The sequence below is a fragment of the Octodon degus genome, unplaced genomic scaffold (genome assembly GCF_000260255.1).
Source record: "Octodon degus isolate 3935 unplaced genomic scaffold, OctDeg1.0 scaffold00002, whole genome shotgun sequence".
Lineage (NCBI taxonomy): Eukaryota > Metazoa > Chordata > Mammalia > Rodentia > Octodontidae > Octodon > Octodon degus.
In genome coordinates, this window is record NW_004524578.1 from 26,344,449 (window position 1) to 26,358,318 (window position 13,870).

The window sequence follows — 13,870 nt, forward strand, 5'->3', positions numbered from 1 at the left end:
TTTTTTTGGTGGAACTGGGTATTGAACTCAGGCCCTTGCGCTTGCTAGGCAAGCCTTTATTCTACTGAGCCATCTCCCGGCCCCCCATCTCTTATGCATTTTAAGTACATTTTTTTTTTTTTTCAAAACTGGGGATTGAACTCAGATCCTTGCATTTGCCAGTCAAGTGCTTATCCTACTGAACCATCTCCCCAGCCCATTTTAAGTACACTTTGTGACCTTTTTCTTTGTTTCATTTTTGTCCTTTTTTTTTTTTTGACTATTACAAAAGTTTATTTAACAAAAATTTAATATATGAAAATGTGTATGGGAAAAAAAAAAGAAAATGTGTATGACCTAATCTTCAGTCAGTGAAAGTAGCACTTGGAGGGGCATGAATTTTTCTGCTGAGCAGTCATTATTTAAACTCGTTTCAAGGCTTCCAACATGATGATACTATTTCCTCGTATTACCACCATTCCAATGTTGTTCTGTTGCCCACTAGTTGCCGTCTCCACACATTCATCTATCACAAGATTCATGAAGGGATCAAATCCTCACAATATTCCTTGGACATGTCTGCCACCATTCAATTTCATTTTTCAGCTCGGGAGGGAGGGTGAGCTTTGTTCATCTTGTCTAGTCGGCGGGCTCCTCTTTTTTGTCCTTTTGAGACAGAGTTTAACTCTGTAGTGCAGGCTGGCCTTGAACACACAAACTTGAAGCAGACCTCTTGCCTCAGCCTCCAAAGCACTGCAACTATTGCTCTGTAGCACTATACCTGGCCATTTTGTAATATTAAAATATTAACTCAAAAGAGCGGGGCCACAGCTGTAATCCCAGCACTTGGGAGGCTGGGACAGGAAGATTGCAGTGCATTCAAGGCTAGCCTAGGGTACATATTGAGTTCAAGGCCAGTCTGAACTATATGGCCAGACCCTCCCTGTTCCACTCCCCTTCCCCAGATTAGCTCTACTGATATTAAACTGTTCTAACCTATTAACTATAAACTTCTGTTAGGTACCATGTCTTTGGCAGTTTTATTCAGGCTGGTAGTCTATCTGGATAAACAGTCATTGACATCTAGTCTACCTGCACAGTTACAGAATAGCCATTGACTCCGGATGAACAGCCGTTGGCTCACTCTATAGTCCACAGTCTCAGCTATTATAAATATTCTAATATCTATGCTGTAACAGTATTTTGTTTTTGTTTTTTTTTTATTTGTGTGTGTGTGTGTGTGTGTGTGTGTGTGTGTGTGTGTGTGTGGCCAGCTCAGCCCACCAGGGGGCGGGGCTGGCTGGCATGTGGTGCTGGGGGATTGAACCGCGGTCTCTATGCTTTGCTAAGCTTGTTCTAAGTAGGTGCTTTATACCACTGAGCCATCTCACCAGCCCCTGTAACAGTATTTTGTAATCACTGGACATCTATAGTAGAAAGATAATGTAAATTATGCATTAAGCAACTTTTGAAATAGTTTGTTCTCTTTCCATTAAAGAAGCCTGATTAACATATAGGATTAGTAGTACTTCTTGATGCTAGAAATGTTGTTTTAATTAGCCCTGAAAAGCTGCTGCTGTTTTTTTTCTATTTCAGATTAAATGGAAACCACCTGTGGGAGCTGGATGCGTGTGTAGCCCTTCTACCACATCAGTGTTTTGCAATGAGTGGGGGAGGAGAGCAGCCAGACATCCTCAGTGTTGGAATCTTGGTCAAAGAAAGATGGAAAGTGGTGAGTGTACAGTCGGGTGGGGGCGGGTATGGAGAGAGTTATCTTTGGTGTCCTGATTAAAAAATACTGTAGTATTTCATTAGGAAATAGTACCTACATTGTTTGTCTACCTAAATCATATAGGTTCCTCTAATTAAGCTCTGTATATATTCATGTATTACTATATTTTTTCTAACTTGGCAAGAGGTAACATTGAGTAAGTGTACTTATAAAAAGAACAAATAAAAAAATAATGTTTAAGGATTTTTTTTTTCTCCTAATGCCTTCAGGGCAGGTTTGGCTGGCTTGAGTTGTAGAAAAATAGTGTTTAAAAGTACAGTGAACATCTCCCTCCCTGATTTGCTTATTGTTATTATTTTTTCTGTATTTTAGGGAAGGGTCTACAGGGTGTTCAGGGTCTCACTACTAGATCAGACTTGTAGTAATTCTTCTGTTTACAACCTCCCAAATGCTGGGTGCCACCATGCCCAGTCTCAATCGCTGTTTCAGTGTACCCCTTTTTAATCTGCTGAGCTATTTGGCTGGCCCTTCCCTCCCTGTTTTGAAGCAGTCTTTAACATTAACGTTTCTTCTGTATATACTTCAGTCCTTAATCATGCTACTGTTATCACACCTAAAAAGGTAATTGGTTTTTTTTTTTTTTAGTTTTTTTATTGTGTGTGTGTGTGTGTGTGTGTGTGTGTGGCCAGCTCAGCCCACAAGGGGGCGGGGCTGGCTGGCATGTGGTGCTGGGGGATTGAACCGCGGTCCCTGTGCTTTGCTAAGCGTGTTCTAAGTAGGTGCTTTAGACCACTGAGCCATCTCACCAGCCCCCTAATTGGTTTTTGTTGTTGTTGTTGTTGTTGTTTGTTTTTTTGTTCAATTGTTTTTAGTGCTGGGGACTGAACCCAGGACCTTCCACACTGAGCTACATCCCAAGCCCTTTTTTGTTTTATATTTTGGGACAGGGTCTTGCTGTAATTAAATGTATGATTCTCCTGTCTCCCAGGGTGCTGGGATTACAGGCTTATGTCACCACTTGGCTGAAAAAGCATAATTTATTTTCTTTTCTGTATTTAGGATAGGGTGTACAGGGTCTCACTACGTAGATCGGACTTGTAATGATTCCCAAGTGCTGGGATTACAGACATGCCCCAACCCATCAGTCTCAATTGCCATCTCAGCTTGTTCCGCAGGTGGGGCCCGCAGGTGGGGCCCGCACTGCTCCATTGGGATCAAACCCCAGCCATTGCACTTTGCCTAAACAGGAGCTTTAGTCCACTGTTCTATCAGGCCGGCCCTTGAAAAAGTATAAATTCTTAATGTCACTGAGTATTCTTTTAGTTACCATATTTCTGAAATTGTTTTTGACAGTTTGAATCTAGGTCCAGGATGTTATGCATACTACAATTGGTTAATATTATTTAAGTTTCTCTTAAATCTAGATTCCTCAGTCTCTGTCTCTCTTCTCTCCCTCAGTTTCTCTCTCCATCCCTCCTTCCTTTTTTTCTTACATTGACTTTGTGAAGAAACTAGATAATTCGCCTGTAGAATTCCTCCATGGTTTGGTTATTACTGAATGCTTCCATGAGGTGTTGACATGTTTTTCTGTCTCCTGTACCACATATAAATTAGCAATTACTCCTAAATGTTTGATTAGATCTGAGTTTTTTGATTATATGTTTTAGTTTTGGTTGTTTTGAGACTAGGTCCACTTTGTAGTGCAGGTTAGCCTTGAACTTACTGTGTATACCAGGCTGGACTAAAATGATCCTCCTCAGTGCTGGAATTATACGTATGTGCTGTCTCTCACAGCAGGGTTTTTTTTTTGTTTTTGTTTTTGTTTTTTCGTTTTTTAAGTGGGAACTTCTCATAAATGTATCATGGTATATTTATGTGTGATTTTTTTTTTCTCCATTGCAGTTACTATCCTCATAGATATTCAGATGTCTCATTTGACTTTGGGGATAGCCTTCAAATTGTTGCCTGAATTTTTTTGATATAGTGCTAAGTCTTTTAATGGCTTTTTTGCTCTAGACCTGTCTTTGGGTTTGTCTTTTTTGAGACAGGATCTCATTGTATACAGTCCAGGCTGGTCTTAAACTCACTCACTATGTATGTACCCAATGCTGGCCTTGCAGTGGGGGCCACCCTCCTGCCTCAGCCTCCCCAGTGCTGGGACAACAGGTGTATAGCACTGTGCCCAGTCCTAGACCTGGAATTGGCCATTGGCCATCTTGCTAAAACTATTGTTTTGGTTTTTTGCTTTTGCTTTTTTTTTTTTTTTTTTTTTTTTTTTTTTTTTTGAGGTAGGGTCTTGCTATTTTTTCAGACTGCCTTGAACTCACTGTACTGAGGCTGGTCCAAATTTGCAACAATCTTCCTGCCTCAGCTATCGAGTGTTGGGATTACAGGGATATACCACCATACCCAGCATGTTTGTTTGCTTTCAGACATAGGGTCTCCACCACACCTGGCAAGATTACTATTTTTAAAGGAGAGGAGTTGTTTTGAATATAAGTTAAGTACTTTTATTGCTATGCAGTTTTTTCCAGCCACAGTGTTATTCCATTAGCAGGTTTCATACAGCTATTTTAGTGTTTCCTTTGATGACCAATAGATGGATAAAGTCTCTATATATTTATTCTTGCAACTGGAGATTCAACCAAAGGCCTCACATATCAAAGCATGCTTTCTTCCACAAAGCTACATCCCTAGTACTTTTATTTTTTCTTTCCTTTATTGCTTCCTTTGGAGTGGCAATAAAAATTTTGTTTCTATGGTACAATGTATTTTACTGATTAAGTCAGTAGGCTTTGAAAATTTAATTGAATATAAAAACTATGTTGTGATTATGGATTGATACAAGGAGATTGAAGATCTATCTGGCATGGTAACCTTGTCTTCGTGTTTAGAGCTAATATATTTGTGAAACTTAGCCCTCAAATGGAAGAAAGAATGACATTTTTAGTAAGAATCATAAATAAGTTATTAAGAGTGGTGTTTTAGTTATCTGTTGTTACATACCAAGCAATATTCAAACAGAGACTTAATTAAAACAAGTCTGTTTTATTTTACTCACAAGGGCGTTCTCACAATTGAAGGACAAGGATGTTGATATTGTGGTGGTCATCTTTAGAAAATACTCTCTGCCACAACCATCACCGTTATTTTTAATGTGTATACCTGTAACACTAAACTGGTTCTGTTTATTTTTCTTAAGAAACATTGTATTGTCTTAGGTCTTTGACAAGCTCATAAAAAATTAATGGTTTTATTGTTCAAATGGCATCATAGGAATAGACTACAGTACAAAATCATTTGCTTCAGTTTAGAAGTTTTATCCAGCCATTTGGAAGGAAAGGATTTTTTTTTTTTAATTTAAATTTTTTTTTTTTTTTAGGTAAAATAATAAGCCACCTCTTATCAGTCTATAATTAACAGGTCATCCCTTTGGTAGTGTGTATCATTATTTTAATATTGTTTTTGTTGTTATTTATTGTGGGGGAGGGAGTTAAGAGATGGTTTCATGCTATAGTCCAGGCTGACCTTGAACTTGTCATGTAGCCCAGGCTGGCCTTGAACACAATGATCCTCCTGCCTCAGCTTCCCAATGCTAGGATTGCAGGCATATACCACAATACCTGACTGTGCTTTGTTTTGAGGTAAGAGTTTACTGTGTTGTCCAGTCTGGACCCAGATTTCTGAGCTCAAGTGATTCTTCTGCTTCAACCTTCTGAGTAGATGGGACCACAGGCCCATGCCCTTGTACCTATCTTATTTATGAAATTTTGCCAGACATGGTGACGCACACTTGTAATCCCAGCTACTTGGGAAACTGAAGAAGTGGATCCCAAATTCCCAGCTAGTTTGGGCAATTCATTGCAATTTTATCTCAGAAATAGAAAGGACTGTGGGTATAGTTCAGTGGAAGAGTTTTTGCATATGTAAAGCCCTAGGTTGGATCCCCAGTGTTACCAAGCCAGGAAGAGGAAAGAATAAAAAAGAATTTTAAGAACCCATTATGACCCCACAAAAACCAGTATGATTAACTGACTCGTTCCAGAGTCTATGTATTAATTCCAAATTCAACAGTAGATTTTTTTTCTTTTTTCTTTTTTTCTTTTTTTTTTTTTTTTCCTTTTTTTTGCAGAACCTGGGATTGAACTCAGGCCCTTGTGCTTGCCAGGGAAGCATTTATTCTGCTGAGCCATCTCCCCGGCCCCTTAATTCCAAATTCATTCTGTAGTTTCTCATAGTATTCCCTTTGCCAAACAAAAAGAACAATTATGGTTCATACATAACAAAGGTGAAACAATTAAATTATGTAGTTAGCCCTTTGCCACATGTTGTGAGGACATAAATAGCACAAGTGTCCCTGTCTTTGAAGAAGTTTACTTTCTGTAATAGAATAGGACATTGACAATGGAAAGTTAAGTAACATGAGTTAAAAAGCAATAGAATGATATGATATCTGAGATATAGCCTGATAAAAATGATTAATAGAATGATTAAACCAGTAATTCCCAAATAAATTTTAGATGATAGAGAAATCAGCCTGTATATAGTAATCAGTGAGATTCCAGGGGAGAAGTAAGAAAGACACGATATGGAGTTTCTTGGGAGGTTAGGATTTAGGACCCTGTGCTGCTGCTGCTGCTGCTGCTGACTTCCTACATTTTATCACACCCTATGTGTTTAATAATACAATAAGGTGAAGATGACCTAGTTTCAGGAAGTAGAAGACTGATTTCTTGCAGTCCATGGTGTTGTGCACTTTAACCTCATTACTTGAGAAGCTGAGGCAAGAGGACCTTAAATTTGAACCCAACCTGGCAATTAAGTGACTTAGTAAGATTCTGTCTCAAAATAAAAGCCAACCAAATGGCTGAGTGTGATGACACATGCCTATAATCTCAGTGCTCAGGACGCTGAGGCAGGAGGATTGCTGTGAGTTTGAGGCCTGCCTGGGTTACAAAGTGAGTTCAAGACCATTCTGAATTACATAGTGAGACCCTGTCTCAAAAAGACTAAAAAAAAAACCAAGACCACAAAAATACCACCAAACAAACTAAAATGATTTCTTGCTATATCTTGCTCAGAGTATATCACCCACTCCAGTTTTTCACAATCCTACAGATTCTGTTGTCATTGTCTGTTCAGAACTTGTTAATGATAGACAAAGATCCTGATGTCTCCTACTTAAACTAACATCTTATCAGAAAGAATATTGAATGTTTAATGTAAGAGCTCACAGTGGTTAAGAACACTCAGGCTTTTTTCCGAGTGTGGATGTTCGTTGAGGTCTGGAGTAATTTAGAACAGCTCTCTTCCTGTTCCATGGAGCCTGTTGGTTATGCTAGAGAGCGGGAGCACCTGGTTAGAGGGCAGGGTGCTGGCTACTTACCTCCCCCACGCATTTACATTAGATTGATTGTAGATATGATTTCAGTTAGCAAAACAGTCCAGTGTTTTAAAAGACTGCCAGTGACTTTTATTTTTTTAAAGATGAATTTTTTTAAGAGAATACAGAAAAGTAATAATAAAATTTAGAAATGATATACAATTTCACTATATAAAATACTATAAATTTGACAGTATTTGTTGTATTGCATAGTGTTGACTTCAATTTAGTTTTTCAGATTACCAGGTACATGCATGCAAAATTGGAAAAAGAAAGAAAGAAGGCTAAGGAGATAGCTCAGTAGAATAAGTGCTTGCCTGGCAAGTGCAAGGGCCAGAGTTCAATCCCCGGTTCCGCCAAAAAAAAAAAAAGAAAAAGAAAAAAACAGTTGCACAAGAAATTAAGAAGAAAGAAAGGAAATAAAATTTAGAAAGAAAACAGGGCCGGGGAGATGGCTCAGTGGAATTAAGCACTTCCCTGGCAAGCACAAGGGCCTGAGTTCAATCCCTGGTTCTGCCCAAAACAAACAAACAAACAAAAAATTAACCAGGGCTGGCCAAATAGCTCAGTGAATTAAAGTGCCAGTTTAGGCAGAGTGCAGCGGCCGGGGTTCGATCCCCTGTCTGCCATGCCAGCCCTGCCCCTGGGGCGTGCTGAGATGGCAACTGAGACTGGGCGTGGTGGTGCGTGCCTGTAACCTCAGTGCTTGGGAGGCTGAAAATAGGAGAATCACTGTAAGTGTAATCTAAGTAGTGAGACCCTGTAGACCCCGTAGACCCTGTACTAATTACATTAAAAAATAATAATAATAACTGTTAACTGTTCCTTTCCATGTGTGCAATATGGCTTGGATAATTATATTATAGATTTCTGCCAGTGACTGTTTAAGAATGAAAACAACAAGCATGCCTATAAGCCCAGCATTTGGCTGAGGCAGGAGGATTGCTGTGAGTCTGAGGACAGCCTCAACTACAAAGTGAGACCCTGTCTCAAAAAAAAAAAGGAAAAGAAATCTGAGTGACATTTTTGTGAAGTGATTAAGATATTTGTGTGTGTGCAAATTTCTGATGTTGACAGTGTAGACCACATTTAAAATTGTATGTGACTAAAATAATTTCATCTTTTATAGATAGACTTTGGAAATATTTGATGTTATTTTCAGACATTTATTTTCTTCTTGCCATATACATAATTTAACAGTATTGAAATATTTAATTTTTTTGATTGTTTCCCATAATTTTATTTTTTTATTATTTATTTATTTATTATTTTTTAATTGATTTTTGAGGCAAAGTCTTGCTATACAGTTCAGGCTGGCCTCAAACTTGGAACAGTCCTCCTGCCTCAGCCTCAAGTGTCAGGATTACAAGTATGTGCCATGATATCCAGCTCCTGAAATATTTTATTATGAAATGGAAATAATAAACTAGGTTTAATGGCTTATGCCTGTAATCCCAGCAGGATTGCAAATTTGAGTCCCACCTTGCCAGTTTATTAAGAACTTGTCTCAAAAATAAGCAAAGGTCTAAAGAGGTAGGTGAGTGGTGAAGTATACCTTGCTTTGATCACAAGTTCTGGAAAAAAAAAACAGGGATTGTAAAGCTATGTTATTTTGCTAAATGTAAGAAGTGAATTGATTCTCATTTAGGATCTTAGTAATTTTGAGTATGTTCTTATTTTTTGTGCAGTTGAGAAAGATTGGGGGTGGGGGCTTTGGAGAAATTTACGATGCCTTGGACATGCTCACCAGGGAAAATGTTGCCCTGAAGGTGGAATCAGCTCAACAACCAAAACAAGTTCTGAAAATGGAGGTTGCTGTTTTGAAAAAATTACAAGGTAAGTTTCTTTATGCAATTTATAATTTGCATGCAAGTTTATTTTTATCTTCTTGAGCCTCAATTACATTTTCTACTTATTTAATACTCTGATGTCTGATAGGTATAAATATGCTGAGAATTTTTTTAAAATTTCATCACTGATTAGTAATATCAGTGCATGATTGTTCATATTAATTTGTCTTTGAGAATTCCTTCTCATGGTGAGTAGGGGTGAGTGACAATCAATTAGCAGAACCACTCTACTGATTTAAAAAGTGTTGTCCTAATGAACATCACTATTCTGTACTACAAACACGTACTAAGAAAACAAATTTTTTAAAAGTGCTCTTCTAATTTGCTGTTGTGAAACTTGCCATTTAAAAAATTAAACAAGCATAATATGCCTTTGAGATGTTTCCACTCATGTCTTTGGATGTTAAACATTCTTAAATCACTTTAAGGAAGCTGCTTTCAAACTGTACTGTAGGATGAGGTTAAAAAAGTACTACCATTATGCGTTCTCATTAATTTCATTTTCAGAGAATAAGTCTTTTTGGTCCTGTTGTCATTTTTGAAGCCCATTTATTTAATACGTAGGCCCCTATATTTTTACAATAAGTCCCCAACTTACAAACGTTTGGGTTGTGAACTTTCACAGGAACAGACCTTGTATTACAGACATTTATAATTGGGAACAAATCTCAAAAGTAGCTCGTGGGTCTGCCAGGCCTTGTTGCAGTCACAATGCTGTGTGCGTACTGTGCAGTGCAAGAGTGGACAATAGTCTCACAGTGCTCCGTCAGAGCCCAGGATGTGTGGAAGCAAGAGGAAGAGCAGTGGTGCTGTGAGGGGACGGCTAGCAGGCGCTAAGCTATCTACAGTGAATGTTTGTGTCAAAGGAGTGTAAGTTTCACTTGGTCAGACTTACAAATGATTACAACCTAGGAATGTTCTCCCAGAAAGGAACTCTTTGGTACATTGGGGACTTACTGTACTACAAGGTCAAATAATTTTTTTTCTGATGTTAGTCCAGTCAGATACAGTCCTGAATGGATTTCTAGTTTGTATTCATTTTTGTAACCTGTTTATTAACAAAATGTGATATTACTAAGATTGAAATGTTTGATTTGAGTCAAAACTAGATAAAGGGGCCAGAAGTTTAGCCTCATGGCACAGCATCTGCCTGTCAAGCATGAGGTCTTGAGTTCGATTCTCAGTACCCCTCAAAAGAAGCTAAGGGTGATTGCCCTTTGCTTCAATATTTTCAGTATGGAAATTTCCCTACCATTTGGCTCACTTGATTACAGCATGATTCAAATAAAATTATAATAGTTTAATAGTAATTTTTAGTTCAAACTTAGCTTTTCCACAGCATGGTAAATTACGGAGACATTGTCACCACTAGAAAAATAAAGAATTGGGAAAGAAGAATAGAGAAAAAGGTGGCTTAGTTACTTGTTGCTAAGACAAAATTCCCAGTACCCAATGTTAGAAGAGAAAAGGTGGGGCTGGGGAGATAGCTCAGCAGCATAAGTGCCTGCCTGGCAAATGCAAGGTCCCTAGTTCAATCTTTAATCCCCCGTACCACAGAGGAGGAAAGGTTTATTTTGGCTCACAGTTTGTGGAGGTTTCAGATGATAGCTGGTTCCCAAACAGGGTGATGTGGCAGAGGGGCATTACAGAACAGGCAGGAGGAGGCAGCAAAGCAGCAGGAGCAAAAATAGTAACCAAGCTTGCCTTTATATTTCATCCAGGCTACCTGCCCTGCTGTGATTGATTGATTGATTCTGTCTCTGTCTCTGTCTCTGTCTCTCTCTCTCTCTCTCTCTCTCTCTCTCTCTCTCTCTCTCTCTCTCTTCCTAATTTCCTAAATAGAAGTGATACATGATAGAGAATGAAACTGCCCATTTCTCAGGCCATTTTCTATGCACATCATTTCTTAAATAATAAATTGCTATAATATTTAGAGTTTATCATGGTTTTCTGGGTATAAAGTTAGGTGAAGTAGTTCCATTAAGGTAAAAAACATATTCAGTATCACCTTGATGTTGGATTTGATTGAGGTTCTTTGTTCACGTGATAAGAACTGAGTGGTTTCTATTGAGAATTCCACCTTGGTCTCAGAACCATAATCTCAGAGCCAAATTTTATCTCTAGTGATGACATTGGTTAAGCTGGAATCTGAAGCAGTGGTATGATGCATATCCATTGTTTATAATCTATGACTTGTGGCACACTTTATTGTTGCTTGTTGTTTGTTTTTGTTTTGGTACCAGGAATCGAACTCAGGACCTTGTGCTTGCTAGGCATGCTCTCTGCCACTGAGCTGTATCTATTCCCAGCCCCATGGCACACTTTAAAACACACCTTCTCTCAGCCGTAACTCACAGCCAAATTGTACCAAATAACTTCATGATATTGTTTGATCACACCTCATAGCTATTACTCCACCATTTTAATGGTCTCTTATGCCATGTCTCACCTCAACATCACTTTTTTTTCTTTTTGATAAACACTGTATGATTTTACTTTTAGTGCTGTTTGAATAGTAAAAACCTATGTCATTTGTGTTCAAATCTAATAACTAGTAACTGCAGCACCAATATGTAGTATACAAACATATATATTTCTCCACTCTCCTAAAAAATCATCTGTACTATTTCTGTTCATCTTTCTGTCTCCTGGTCCCTGGCAACTACTACTAATCCTTTTACTGTGTGCATATTTTTGTCTTCTCCAGAATGTCATGTTCTGGTAATTGTAATCATATAGTATTAGCTTTATTCATATAGTGATATGCATTTAAATTTCTCCACATGTGTTTAGGACTTAATAGTTCATTTCTTTTTGTCTTTGAATAATATTCCATTGTTTATATGTACTAGCTTACACATTCAACTACTGAAGAGTATCTTAGTTGCTTCCAAGTTTTAACAATTGTATTAAAAAAAAAAAAAAAACCCTACAGGTGGCTACCTATCACCTATAGATAGCCACCTGTAGGTTTTTGTGTGGACTTCAGTTTTTGGCTCCTTCGGTTAAATACTAAGGAGCACCATTGCTGGATTAGGTTAAAAAGTAGTGTTGAGTTTTATAAGCAACTGGCAAGCTGTCTTCTAAAGTGCATGTACGGGCTGGTGAGATGGCTCAGTGGTCTAAAGCACCTACTTAGACCAAGCTTAGCAAAGCACAGGGACCTTGGTTCAATCCCCCAGCACCACATGCCAGCCGGCCCCGCCCCCTGGTGGGCTGAGCTGGCCACACACACACACACACACGCATAAATAAATAAAATTTGAAAAAAATAAAATAAAGTGCATGTACCATTTTGCTTCCCAATCACAGTGAGTTACAGTCTCTGTTACTCTCTGTGCTCATCAGCGTTTGCTTTACTGTTTTGGATTTTGTCCATCTAATTGAGGCATGTAATGAGAGCTCTTTGTTGTATTAATTAGCATTTCCTTAATGCCCCAATGACGAGCATTTCTTCATATGCTTATTTACCATCTTTATATCATAGTGAGGTGTCAAAGTCTTTGGCTCATTTTTTAACCAGGTTGTTTGTTTTCTTTTTTCTTTTTCTTGTTTTGGGACAAAGTCTCACTTTTTTGAGACAGAGTCTCACTATGTAGCCCAAGCTAGCCTTGAACCCATGACAATTGTGAGTGCTGGGATTACAGGCCAGGGCTACCGTGTCAGCAGGTTGTTTTCTGCAGAGGTTTTTCTTTTTACTTTCTTTCCTTTTTTTTTTTAATTATGCTAGTATTACATGATGATGGGGTTTATTTTGGGAAGTTAATATATACATTTAATATATTGTAATCAAATTCAAGCATGTTGCCTCCTTCTGTCTTCTTCCTCCCACTTGTCTCTTCCATCTTCAGAAGTTGACCTGGTTTCTCTATTTTATTTTAGTTTAGTTTTTTAAGTTTCTCAAATAAGCATAAAAATAGTTTAGCTGTTGTGAATTACAGTGCTATATACATGCTATGCATCATTATAGCAGACAATCCATAATTCTTTTGGGAATGTACCCAAGCATCAAATGTAGTTCCTTTTTTTTGTACTAGAAATTGAACTCATGACCTCATGCTTGCCAGGCAGGTGCTATGCCGCTGAGCTGTCTCCCTAGCCCTTTGGTTTTGTTTTGAGACAGGCTTACTCTGTAATTCAGGCTGGGTTTGAACTCACTGTGTAGACCATAGTGAGTTCATGGCTACCCTCCTGCCTCTCACCTGTGCCTCCATGCCCAGCTTAAATGGTATTTCTGTGTTTACTCTTTGAGTCTCCATGCTGATTTCTTTAATTTGTAGTAGTTTACAGTCTCACCAAGAGTGAACATGCTCCTCCCACCCTCACTAGCATTCATTTTTGTTTTTGTATTCTTGATACCAATTTGAAATGCAGGGAGATGGAAGTATAGTGCATTTGTAGTTCATAATGTTTACACTTCTTATGGCAAACTGGTACAGGTATGTAATACTTTTTTTTTTTTTTTTGAGATAGTTTCACAATGGAGTCCAGGCTAGCCTTGTACTCACAATAATCCTCCTGCCTCAGTCTGGGATTGTGCCAAGCCTGGCTATAATATATTTTAATTCTTTTTTTTTTTTTTTTAATACCTACTTTCCCTTACCTCTCTCCTATATCCATTCTCTTCTTCTCCTTTTTTAAAAACGTGTTTATAACACATAATGCACACATCTTTTTGCATTCTCTTTCCCTCCTCCTTTATCTTGGCCCCCTTCTCTCTCTCTCTCTCTTTTTTTTTTTCCCCAGTACCAGGGATTGAACTCAGGACCCTGCACTTGCCAGGCAAGCACTTATTCTACTGAGCTATCTCCCCAGCCCCGCTTCTCTCTTGAAAAAGATTTGTGTCTCTGCTTCCTATTATCTGCCTTTTATTTTGCTCTTTATACTTTGAATTTCTCTTATAACAGAAACAATGCAATATGTAAG

At 38.2% G+C, this 13,870-nt stretch overlaps 1 protein-coding gene and 1 pseudogene across 4 annotated transcripts in view; one reads left to right on the top strand and one right to left on the bottom strand.

The window, feature by feature from the left end:
* Ttbk2 (tau tubulin kinase 2) overlaps positions 1-13,870 on the top strand; it is a 169,937-nt gene that overhangs the window by 54,925 nt on the left and 101,142 nt on the right. For 2 of the 4 annotated variants that reach the window (XM_004623364.2, XM_023711161.1), the window contains exons 2-3: positions 1,576-1,711; positions 8,783-8,930. In XM_004623364.2, coding sequence (XP_004623421.1) covers positions 1,643-1,711; positions 8,783-8,930 — 217 coding nt within the window. In that variant the 5' untranslated portion in view covers positions 1,576-1,642. Of the gene's footprint in view, positions 1-1,575; positions 1,712-8,782; positions 8,931-13,870 lie in introns of those variants that run through there. The other 2 variants (XM_023711152.1, XM_023711158.1) reach the window with 2 other exon arrangements.
* On the bottom strand, positions 402-578 carry LOC111815668 (annotated as a pseudogene).